General features: G+C 43.0%; 1 protein-coding gene across 3 annotated transcripts in view; it reads right to left on the bottom strand.

Moving 5' to 3' along the window:
* Positions 1-8140: 8140 nt before the first annotated feature.
* Positions 8141-12901, bottom strand: part of EGLN1 (egl-9 family hypoxia inducible factor 1) — a 57360-nt gene continuing 52599 nt past the window's right edge. For 2 of the 3 annotated variants that reach the window (XM_086679685.1, XM_025915006.2), the window contains 2 exons: positions 12194-12261; positions 8141-10614 (listed from right to left, as the gene is read on the bottom strand). In XM_086679685.1, coding sequence (XP_086535811.1) covers positions 10550-10614; positions 12194-12261 — 133 coding nt within the window. In that variant the 3' untranslated portion in view covers positions 8141-10549. The remainder of the gene's footprint in view (positions 10615-12193; positions 12262-12901) is intronic. The other variant, XM_086679684.1, reaches the window with a different exon arrangement.

Genomic DNA, 12901 nt, shown 5'->3' with positions numbered 1-12901 from the left:
CGAACCCACAACCTCCAAAGGTAACACGGTTTTCATCTCTGTCACCGCAAGATGGGTGGGTGAGCTTGTTTTTGAACTTCATAAAGGTACTCTCCTCGCTGCTGCTGCCGGTGTAGATGTCTAAGTTCATTGTTTCATTGCTCTGCGGCGTTTGTATGAATATGCCAGCGTTCATTCATCCATTCCGCTGCTGCTGGGCGTGGGAGTTCTTTCCGATCTGGGGCTGCCTATCAGGAATAATGCTGCTGAGAACGTGCTTCCTCATTTCTGTTGGGCGTATACCCAGGATTGGAACTGCAGGGTAGATGTACGTCTCGCTTTACAAAATGCTGCCAGGGGACCCTCGGGCCAGCAGTATGGAAGCGTTTCAGGTATCCATCTGTCTTAACTATTGTCTGTTACCATCTATTATCTATTAATAGCTAATACCTTAACTATTATCTATTATTCCTTTTCATTTTAGCTTGTCTGGTGAAGTGTTGACAAGTTTTGATATTTCTTAAGTATGAAGTTAAAAAATAGTACTTAATATTTACAGATAAAGGACTTCAAATATGTGTATTATGTTGCGTATATGCCGTTATATGCTTGCGTAGAGGATCATTTTCTCTTCATTTGGCAAATTATGTGCAGGTAAGCATTTTTTTTTGACTCAAAACTGTACAAGGTTCTGGGGCAACGAAGTAAAATGCCCCATGTCCGTAAGTTTTACAGCTTGGTTGGGGAGTGAGACGAGAGCGGATTAATTTGAACACAGAAAGTGCTCTGCTGGGTGCTGTGGGGACGTCAGGACTTGGGGGGATGTTTCCTGGATGAGACCACATCCACGCTGGGTCTTCTAGGGTGAGTCAAGCTAGCCGGGTAAGGAAGGGTGGAAAGGGCCGAGCAGAGCGAAGGGGCACCAGAAAGGCGGTGGAGACAGACCACCACACTGTTCTGGCAGAAGTAAGCTGTTCCGAATGAACAGAGTAAGATGTGAGGGGTAAAACGGCAGAAGGACGGCAGACAGACCTAGCTGAATAGAGTTTCGGGGGGGGAGACCCTGTCTGTCACTTTCTCCACTTCGTGTGGCCCCTGAGAGTGCACATCTTTTGATTCAGGTGGGGGTGGGGAGGGGGGGGTTGGAAAGATTTGTAAGCCAGAGAGTCAAGGACGTTTGAGAAGCGTTCAGATGGATTCTCCGGGGGCAACATCAATGGGCAGAGGAAGGGCACTGGCCGGGATGAGAGAGGGGTGGGCCGAGAAAGCCAGCTGGTAAAATCAAGAGGTGGTCAGGTTTAAGGGATGATGGAAGACTGTTGGCTGGCAAGAAAAGGGAAGTTAATCTTAAATGTGGAACTGAGCCTTCAATTCGCATTAAAACTTTTGAGAAAAAATGTTACCTTAAGAATTCTGTTACCCCCAACTCAGTCATTTATAACAATTTTCTGTTCTGTTGGTTTCGTTTTTTTATTCCTTAAAAAAAGCAAACTTCCTACCCTAATACCAGCTGGAAATTCTGGGTCCACCTTTAAATACTATCACCCTTCATTCTGGGGACATGGGTTGCGGGGGGTTGGGGGGTAGGGGAGTAGACTTTATAAAAACTCTGTTTTCTTAGGGCCAGGGCTATTCATTATCTAGCAAACCTGACTTCAAATCTGGAAAGTCCTGTCTTGCTTTTTAGACTATAAATGTGTATCTAAGTGGAAGACACAAGAGCGAGCGTCTCATGCTGTCCCATTGTCCTAAAGCACTGAGCTTGTATGTTTTCGGACTTCGTAGGATTTTTAAGTCAATTTCAGTGTCAAAGTGGAATAGCTGCTGTATCTTCTTACAGACTTGCTACCTCCCTGGGATCCTGCACCCGGGGCACGTGCAGGACCTCCTCTCATTGGATTGTTTGGAGAAAAAAGCTGAGCTCTCTGTAGTTTAATTCCTACTGAAGAGCAAGGGTTTCCTGTTATTCTTTGTCTTGGTTTTTTAGCAATTTGTTGTAGTTGTTGTTGACTAGTGAAGTGAAACTCTAATGTGACAATTATCATTACGGGTTAAATTGCCCAGGGAGTTAAAATTAACAGAAAAGGACGTCACGTAATTAGCACTTTTCTGACATTCCCCCAGAATGTTGTTACGTATCATACTTCATCATCACCTGTCTTTTGAAATGAAGAGCAAAAGACTTGCTCTTCTTAAATGACTCTGGAACCACATCATCATTAAGGCTCACAGTGTTGTATACTGTAGTACAGAAACCAGCTGCCGTTGGCTTGTTTCTGTGCTGGAATTACCCTTGGCCAAATTTACCCTCTCGTTTATTGAACACCAGGGGGCGCTCCTGGGAAGTTCAGTATCTGAAAAACTGAAGGTGAAGCCAAAGGAAATGGAGGAAACTTGCCAGCAACTGGCATGATAGCTGCCAGTTCTGATTCATAGAAAGGAAAGGACAGGTTATGATCTCAAGTCCTGTGAGAAGGGAACGGCAGGCCAAGAATGTGTGCTTGTTCAAACAAACAAGGGCTGATGCACAAGGCACCCTCACCTCCCCAACCTTGTTTTCAGTTCGCCTTTCACTGAATACACTAACAGAACAGTCTTCTGCCAGAAAGACACCCGGAACCCACATATAGGGCCTAATGGTAATAATTCAGAACAGGAAGCCTTCCAGACAAGGCAAGACCTATATTTTCCTACTATTTCTGAAATTACAGTGCTGTTCCTTTGAGTCTGTCTGACATCTAGCATTTTGCTCCGTATCATAGATTAGTCTGGAAGCTTCCTGGGACACAAATAATGTCGCTTGATCCTACATCAGCGGTCCAAAAGAACAAAGAGGAGCCTCTCAGATTCTTGGTGTTAAGTTAGACATTTCTCAAGTTCGTTTTTATGTGCTTTTTCAATAATCCCTTCATGAACACGGACTCTTTCCGAAGAACCAAAGTTTGTGCATTTTCAAGCTAGAATACTCTTAAGAGATGCAAATCATTCCAGGTTAGCAGCACTGTTTACAAACTAAATATTCCTTACAAACGAAACGTATGAAAATCTGCATTTATACGAAAGAAATGGGGAGGGTATTTGTTTTATTGTTGTTCTTACAAGATTCCTCACAGGATTCTTTTTATGTATTGGTATACATTTAAAATAACAATAGAGGAGTGCCTGGCTGGCTCAGTCTGTAGAGCTCTTGATCTGAGGGATGAGTCCCATGTTGGGTGGAGACATTACTTAAAATCTTCAAAAAAAAAAAAAAAAATCAGTATATAAATGTGTGTACCTACACAGGTATAAATGGTTTCCGGGAACTCATTTATGAAGATAGACCCACCCACACTTGTTCAGTTGCATCCTAATGCCAGATATCCAATTACCTCCATTCGATCTACAAGGGGAGGCTGTGTATCAGTAGCCCGTCCGTTCTCGTCACTGTGTGAGCGCACCACGATGCACACACTTGTGTGCACCCGTTCTGCTTCCTCTGTGTAACTTCTGCTGTGTACCCTTGCCTGCTCGCCTACTTTTCTTCACTGCCCTTCCCTGAATCTGTTCTTCCTTGTTCACCTTTTAATCATGAGATGATTTTGTCTTTTTCATTTTTTTACAGGTCGTTGAAGGTTTTCTTTTTTTGTTTCATTTCTGTGCTGACATTTTGAATGTTCAAGTTCCGGCGTGAAGTTTAATTTCTGCAAAGTCCTGGGTAAGGATATTTGACTCAGCCTGGCTCTTGTGGTTTTCTCTGCCTTCTGGTTGAGGAGAGGCTTTTCATCAGCTGGAATTGACTCTCATTTTGTCTTCTTCCTATGGCAGTGTTTATAAATGTCGTCTTCCTTTTTCTGCTCATTTTGAAAGGCATTCTTTCTCTTGACTTGCAGAAAATTGGCTCTATATAGGCAGACATGAGGGGTTTGTGCGGCTTACTGGGTATGATTCCAGAGTGTTCTGTTGGTACTGTACATGCAGTATTCCTCAGAGGGAACACTTTGCTATTTGAGCTGGGAAGGTGGTTCTCTTCTGATTCTGTGATTTCCCCCTGCCCATAGCCCCCCCACCCCTCCCCCCGCTTCCTTCTTGCACTTTACCATCCAGCCCCTCCTCCAACAAACAATACTTTCCCCAAACAGCCACCTGCAATCTCATGAACTTTCAAACGTCTTGATGACCCAGTGGCCAGTGCTCTGGTGAACTGGTGTCAGATTTAGCAGTACAGAGATCCTCCCCAACTTACAGTGGAACAAACCCATCATAAGCTGAAGATGCATTTAATACACCTAACCTACCCCACATCCTAGCTCAGCCCAGCCTTCCTTAGATGGGCTCAGGACAATTATGTTAGCCTGTGGTTGGGCAGAGTCCTCTAACACACAGCCTATTTAATTTAATTTTTAAATTTATTTATTTTTGAGGCAGAGAGAGAGCAGAGAAGGGGCAGAGAGAGAGGGGCAGAGAGAGAGGGACAGAGAGAATCCCAAGCAGGCTGTGTACCATCAGCGCAGAGCCCAATTTGGGGCTCAAACTCATAAACCATGAGATCACAGCCTGAGCCAAAGTCAGATGCTTAGCTGACTGAGCCACCCAAGCACCCCATAGCCTATTTTACAATAAAGTGTTGACTGTTTCATGTAATCAGCTGAATGCTGTGCTGAACAGATGGCTGTGTGGGTGCAGAATGGTATGAAGTGTGTCGTCAACCCTTGTGATTGCATGGCTGCCCGGGAGCTGAAGCCGCTGCCGTCATCTGGCATCATGAGAGAGTATGTACCTCGTATTGCTGGCCTGGGAAAAGATCCAAATTCAAAATTCGAAGTACAGTTTCTACTGAATGTGCATTGTTTTTGCACCCCTGTAAAGTCAAAAAATCATTTAAGTTGAACCATCATCAGCCGGGACTGTATTTCCATCACTCGTGGTGGGGTCCCTGCCTTTTCCCCCCATGTACTGCCACCACTCGGCCCCTCTTGCCCTCGGCCCCTTATCATACAGTTTCCACCTGACTCTGCCTTCACATGGGTCCTGATGCTGGCCTCGGATGCTTATTTCTCTGCTTTCCTGAAAGCTGAACTTCTGTCTGTGTCTCCCACTTACACTGCAGGTATGCGTTACAGGGAACTTACTTGGTTCTCCTTCTCTGTATGGTCTTGGGAAGATTATGAAAGAGATTCAGATTTAGGTAGCTGCCAATATTTCTTGGAAAACCAGAAGCCCAGCTACCTCCCCTTAAATATGAACGCACAAGAATTATGACATCTGAGCAAAACTTACAACGTGAAAGAGAAAAATTAAACACAAAGTAAGGTTAAATACTGTATCTATTAAATAGAACAGGTTATTGTATCCTACGCACACACACATTAAGAGAAGAAAAGAGAGCTCTTGGAAATTAACACCAAACCCTCACTTGGCGTAACTGGAAAAGAGATGTAAAACAAGTAAAGGACAAAGACACACGGTAACTAAGAGCAATATGCACAAAGCAGTCGATGCCCTGTCTGGACAACAGAAGTTCCAGAAAGAGCAAGACAACGGAGAGGAGAAATAATCTCATAGTTTAAGAAAACATCCTCAAATGTGGGGCGTGAAGGTACAGTCTGCGTGCCTGCTACACTGGCTGAGAAAGAGGATCGTGCTAAAGCACGCTGTAACACTACAGAGACCCGCGGGCGAAGAATCATTCCAGGAGCTTCCACAGAGGACAAGCAGGCTACATATAAAGAGTGAGGAGTAGGAACGGCCTCGGATTTCTCTGCAACCACACTGGAACCTAAAACCAGTGAGGCAATGCCTTCAAAACGCTGAAGGAAAATGATTTCCCAACTTGAATGGTAAGCTCCATTCTAGTTACCAATGAAGCGTGAGGGCAAAATAAAGACACTGGTCTTGGGAAATTTACCACCCACATACTCTTTTTCCCAGGAAGACATGTGAAGGACGTGCTCCACCAGACCGAGGAAATCAGCCGAGAAAGGGGAAGATAAGGGATCCAGGAAACAGGAGACCCAACAGAGAGTGGTGGAGGGGGTCTCCAGAACAATGGGCAAAGGAGACCTCAGGAAGACGGCTGTCTACCAGGCAGAGAGGACAGCCGCTCTGGACTGCTGCAGGCTAGAAGCCACAGGAAAAGTATGAAAAATCAGGACATCAGGATAAAAGCAAAAACTGTGGAAGAAAAGTCGTCACAATTTCCTCCGTGTAAACCATGCTCTGAATATCACCAGTAGTCTTGACTATCAACCTGATCTAGGTTACGACAGAATTACAAAAGGAAGATGGGGGGATATGGAGGCGTGCTGTACGTGTTTGGCGGGGATGGTGAGGGAGGCCGGACAGGAACCTACATTTTTATCTTTCATGTGGGGAACCGGTCAGTACATAAGGTCTCACGCTGAAGATCCAACATGGAGCAATGGGATTATGTTACTTAGACCTCTTCTGGCCACTAATTAAACCCAAAGAGTCACGTAAGAGTTAAATTCTCAGATGAAGAACAGGAGGGGCTGTTTTCCTTAAAAACCCTTACAGAACAAGTTGACTTGGCTACATGTACATGTATAGCTTTGACTATGAAAACAGGGGCGCCTGGACAGCTCAGTCAGTACAGCATGTCACTTTTGATCTTGGGGTTGGGAGTTTGAGCCCCACGCTGGGTGCAGAGATTACTTAAAAAATAATTTTTAAAAAGTTACACAAGGAAAGGAAAGCCGATGCTCACTACCGCTTCCTAGCTCCGTGACTGTGAGCCAATCACTGCGCTATCCTGTTGCAATTCTAAACGGAGATGAGGTTTGCTCGGCCTACTCTGCTGGTTCTGAGGGAAAAAAATGTAGAGGGATTTTATGGAACTCGATAATAACAGTAATTAACTTTGGCAGGACAGGTCCTAATCCCAGTGAAAAGACCTGATCCAGTAACGCCCTATCTAATAAACTTTACACCTTGTTCAGAGTTAAAAGATCACCCGTTCGATAGAAGGTGCTTTGGCTGCTGGCAGCTGTTAGGGCTCCACCTGTCTTGGGAAGTGGTTTCTTCTTGTTTTCTCCTTACAAAACTTTTTCCAGCTCATGAGGCCAGGCCCTTCACGAACATCACTGGTCCAATGGTTTATCCTTGGGCACTTGCCCTATTTCAAGTGAAATTTACTTGCTGGTGGATCAGGAAAAGAATATGCATTAAAACCAACAGCAGAATTTGGGGAACATATTCCTGACTTCAGATGTGGTAGTGGAGACTGGGCATTTACTCCTGCGTGGTTATAAACTAACAGAGAAACTCCAGTCTACAAGTCCATTATTAAATGTACGGTACAAATACTGACCATCGGAGTCTACGGCCACAGCGGAGCTCTCCATCCTTGGGCCATGTGCACCTTGGGAAATAATCTGTACTTCATTAGGTCTCACACAGCTCTGCAGGTCCGGAGCTACTGTGTTTATTTTCAGATGAAGAAGTCCCCAGCGGTCACATAATTAAGTTCCTGGGCCAGAACTGAAGAGAGATTTGTCAGTCCTGTGCTCTTTTCACAACACTACCTAATTTAATTAGTCTTCGTCTCAGACTCATCTGCCCTCTCCTTTCATCCACCCAGCTTTATTTCAGTACAGTTATCCAAATGCCCCGAGAGAGAGGCTGGAAAATGAGAACACCACACTAAAAGTTTCTTAGATAAGAGATAATGGAACGTGTCTATTGATCTCACACGACAAGAGCTCTTATATTTTAGTCCATGACCACACAAAGTAAACTTTTGTGCACACATAGATAGGACACCTGTGACAATTATAGATCTATGCCTGATGCCCCTTCTTGTTTGTTGCAGAGTGGGTGATACAGATATGCTCAGCAGCCCTGGTGTTAGGGTAGTTTTAAGAATTCTGTCGAAAGGGCAAGAATCCAATTGTTGAGAATCCAAACGGAGAGCTCATGGATCCCATGGACAGGCCAATCACCCCCAGGACGTCTCTAGGATTGTTAGACTCCTGTGTTTACTGTTGTCTCTCTTTCCCTCGTTATCATTTATAAAAAATCATCCCAGACATTCTGGACTGAGCCAGAGATGTGTGACAGAAAAGCACATTATCTGATAGAAGGGCCCATTAAGACTGTCCGTGTAGGATAAAAGATTTAAAAACCGAAAGAAAAAAAAAAAGACAGCTGGAAATAACAACCATAATTTTTCAAGAACATTTATACATCTTTTTAATTAGATTAGCTTTACAAGCAACTTGAGAGCTCTTTCGTAACGGAACACTGCTTTTCAAATTACATGACTTTCCCGTCTATCTGTATATGAATCCTGAAATTCTTTGCCTGCTGTTGATAAAGGTCTGTGTTTTACAGCCGGTTAATGTATTCAATGAAAAACAGCATTAGAAGCTTTGTCTTTAACTAGGATTAAACATATATAGGCCACAAGTAGTTTTAAATTTTGTTTTAAACAGAGTCCTGTTTGGTGACAAGTTAACGGTCCCGCTAACATGAAACGAACAGGTTTTAAATGGATATTAAAGAAATGGCTCTCCTGGATTCCTTGATCCTTTCACAATGATTTCCAAGGAATTAGATAAAATTTTCCGAAAAGTACAAATGTTAAGACCTGCCTGGAAAGCACAACCCACATAGAGTAGAATCTGACACTTTGCACAACTGCAGAGACACACATGTGAATGACACAGGGGCTCCCACCCTGACAATCACACAACCCCCCCTCCCCCCATCAACAGAACAGTCTCCACTAGACCTAAACATGACAGCGTTTCTGAGTCAAGGCCGAGTGCAGCGTGCCGCACGCAGACCAGATGGCAAAGACAGCTTGCTCTCCCAGGTCCGGCTGGCAGAGGCACTTACTAGAAAGATGTTACATTGCATTATCTGGAACAGAGAGAGGAAGTGGAACAAAACTGAACACGGGCAAGGAAAAACAACCATAAGCTCTAATTTTCTCCTGCAAGTTCTAAGTGAGATCACGATACTGAATATTTAACCCCACCCTAAGTCCACACTGTTGGTCTCACTAGATTTTTTTTTCATGTTTTACATGAATAGCAATCTTTTAATAAAAATTACTGAGCTTTCCATAGAAAAGGTCTCTAATTGAATACAAACTATACAGATACTAAAACTGTCATAAGTTGAAATATACAGAAATATTTCTGTACACACATTTTGGCAAAGATTAAGGACAGAGATAGAAAACTGAAGTGGGCAAGGTCTAGACCCTAATTCACGTTAAATACGGATACCACCCTCTGGGCTCTGCTAAAGACTCGCCCAGGAAAATGAAGTCTTATGTATCCATCCCAGTTCATATATCAAAAAACAGAAATCTGGGAGGCCTTGTGTGATACTGTAATATTCCCTCTTCTGAAAAGTAAAAGAAAATTCATAAAACAGAAAAAATCATCTGGTTTTCCACTTCTTTTGTTTTTTTAAGCTAAACACACACCTTCCAGTACTGACAAGGAGGCGAGTATCACGCCTAGGGAATACCTGCCTCAGCAGTGGTCTGCGCTACCTCGGCTCAGCCCTGGCGCTCTGTCCGCCCGCCCCCGCCCCGACGCCATCCAACAGAAGCAAGGTTCTGATCTGCACATCACGTGGGTCGCAGGAGGAGGAAAACATAACAGCAAAATTGGAAGTACGACTGACTGGCTGGGAAGGAGAGCTCTTAGGAAGGGGACGTTACCTTCTACATCTACAGAATATACCTGAAAGCGTGAGAAAGCCCTTTATCTCGGGAACTTGATGCGGAGGGCAGATCAAGTTCATTTAGTGCCAGTCACTTTAGTCTTGTAAAAATTCTAACTTAAAAAATAAAGCCTTCTGGGTATTTTTTCTTATAAAATGTGAACTGAAAGTTATTTGTAGTAGTAAATGGTGATGGTTTGTACTGTTATGTTCCATTAACAATGTCAAAAAAACGACAGCAGCAATTTTTAAGAGTTCAAATTAGTGTACAAGACGGGACTACAAAACAATCTGATTTTTTAGTTGGTGAGTAAAGTGCTCCTTTTCTTACGTTAGGTAAAAAGAAAATGAAAGGAATCATCAGTCACTGGCAACAATCATTATGAGAGGTCTTTTAGGGCAAAATTTAATAGTACGAAGAAGTTTACAAAAATAGATCGATGCTATTTTGGGGAATAATACTGTAATTTTTTCTCAATTCAGTTTTGATATATTGTACCTGATCATACAAAAATTACTTCAAATTCAAACTTGACTATATAAAAAAGGGAGCGATGAAATGAACTCATCTAGATGACAGATCTGGCAAAATATTAAGAATGAAAAAATTCTACCGAGGGCACTTATTTCATGTCCAGATGTCAATACCATTGTCAGCTGGTGGCTTATACTCTTCCCATTAGCAATCACAGGTTTGGAGTCGATCATGCAGTACAAAGTCACGCAGTCCAGATCTTCCTTCTGATGCAACACAAAGAAGTTGTTTCTGTTTCCTTATTAAAATGCCAACTGGTTGTCTATTTGTCTTTATCCCACTTATTTGTATTCACAAGTTAACAAATCGTGTCAACAATTACTGTAGGTGAAGGGGGGTATTGCTGGATCAAAGGCTCTATAAGACGTCTTTACTGATTGAATCAGAAGGCTTATTGAGTTCAACCCTCACACCTTTTTCGCCTGCAAGGCAAAAAAAAAAAAAAAAAAAAACACAACAATTATTACTCATTCGTTAATCACCAGATAGCTTCTGTTACTGCTTCCCACTGAGCTAACAGTGTGCACCATGCCTCAGCTTTGCAAACATACATCCCCTGAAAACGATCACACTCTCACTCTTAAAATCTACCGGCAGCACTGTTGTAACTGATGCATTACTCTGAACTAGTAAACCTTCAAAAGGAAAAGCCATTCTCTACAGTGATCATGATTTTATCTCCTTTTCACTTCAAAAGCAACGTGAATTGCTACAAAATAGCAGTGTGTTGTCACTGAAAGCTCACCACTAGGGTTCTGCCACAAATAAGAACTTAAAAGCACAAACATCCAATTATAGGGTTAAAAAAAATTTTTTTTTAATGTTTTATTTACCTTTGAGAGAGAGACAGAGTGTGAGCAGGGGAGGGGCAGAGAGAGAGGAGGAGACACAGAATCCGAAGCAGATTCCCGGCTCTGAGGTGTCAGCACAGAGCCTGATACGGGGCTTGAACTCAGAAGTTATGAGATCACGAGCTGAGCCAAACTCAGACACTTAACCAACTGAGCCACCCAGGCGCCCCCAATTTTATAGTTTTATAAAAGGTTGATGTGGGATTATCGACGGCTCATGAAAATACAGCTAATCAGTAATGTGAGCACTGAGCAGCCTTTGGAGATATAGGGTAGGGTTAAAGAAGGAAGTGGTCCATCTGTTAGAAAAGTAAGACCCACTTCTCCTGGGAGAGAGTCCGTGGTAGGGACGGCAGGGGAGGCCAGCACACCGAAGGATCTTCAGATCTGGTGCAAGTGTGTTTGGTCCATGGACACCACTGGCAGGTACAGACTCAGCACGCCTCACTTAATGGTTTCAGCATTTCAATTCATCTCCTTTGTATTAATGTTCTTCACAAATTCACATTCAATGTGGAAAACCTGGATTCTTTACATATTCATTAGAGCACGTACTTTTAAAAAGGAAAGGGTACTGGGGCGCCTGGATGGCTCAGTTGGTTAAGCATCCAGCTCTTGGTTTCAGCTCAGGTCATGATCTCATTGTGGGTTGGAGCCCCGTGTCGGGCTCTGCGCTAACAGTGCGGAACCTACTTGGGATTCTCTCTCTCTCTCTCTCTCTCTCTCTCAAAATAAATAAATAAACTTAAAAAAAAAAAAAAGTAAAAAATAAAAAGGAAAGCATACTTATGAACTTCCTGCTAAAAGGAGCATGAGAGGAAGCCAGATGGCAGTTATCAAAAGTGTTTGGCAGCCTGCGATTGAAAGGGATATAATCACAGAAAAACTCAGCTTGTGTCTGAATAATTTTCTGAAGGTTTCTTGCCTCAAACTTTCCTAATCTTTGAATAATTTTGTTGGTTAATGATAACAATGAAGAGAGCTTCAGAGAAGTCCTCTTTTACCTAAGGGAATTAAGGAATCTGACAGAAATAAGGAGCAAGTCTTTGTGGTATTAATAAAGGCTGTGTCTGCGCTCACACTCACGGACAGCACCGCCTGACTGCGGGCGCTTTCCCTGCGGTAGACCCTGGCCCCAAATAATGTTTACCTGTTAGATATTTTACTTTAGCTCGCGCTCTCTCATCTGCATCAAAATACCAAACAGTTATTGCGTACCTACAAGAAAATTTAGAATAGGGTTAAGAATGATCACACCGGGGGGAAGAAAAAAAGTGGTAAGCTCTTCCAACAGCCTATTAAAACGTGTAATGCCAAAGTAATGCCTAAACTGAATGATCTCAGAGGATAACAACCCACCTCTCCAGGAAGCTCAATGCTCAAGAGTATAGCAGAGGGCAAGAGCACCTAACAGTGATGTTGCCAAGTTGATGAGTTTTTATGATGTTCTTACCACCTACTTAACCTGCTTGATTATCTGTTTTGCAAGCCCACAGTAGATCGGAAACAGACAATAAGAAGGTAAAAGAACTGGCCATTACAGAAAAAGCACACTATCAATAGCATTAAGTTCCACAGAACAGAACCCAGGCCTGGGGTCCTGTGGAGAGGAGGAGGGCTAACAGTTTGAACCGCTTCTGAGGACGTCGCTGAATTACCGCAAAGACTGAGGGACGTTTACAAGTTTATAACCTGGAGCCATCAAGAAAGACTTCAAATTATGCTAAGAGTTCTCAGGATTTTTACCAAAACAATTACACTCTGTTTTAACATTTCAAGTTTATTTAGCTGAACTCCATTCCTCTGAAAACTTCACTTAATTGGAAGAGCTCATTCCACAAATAAAGGAAGAATCTCT

This window comes from Puma concolor, chromosome D2, assembly GCF_028749965.1.
Source record: "Puma concolor isolate L17-30 chromosome D2, mPumCon1.1.hap2, whole genome shotgun sequence".
Taxonomy (NCBI): domain Eukaryota; kingdom Metazoa; phylum Chordata; class Mammalia; order Carnivora; family Felidae; genus Puma; species Puma concolor.
This window is presented reverse-complemented; position numbering and strand designations above follow the sequence as displayed.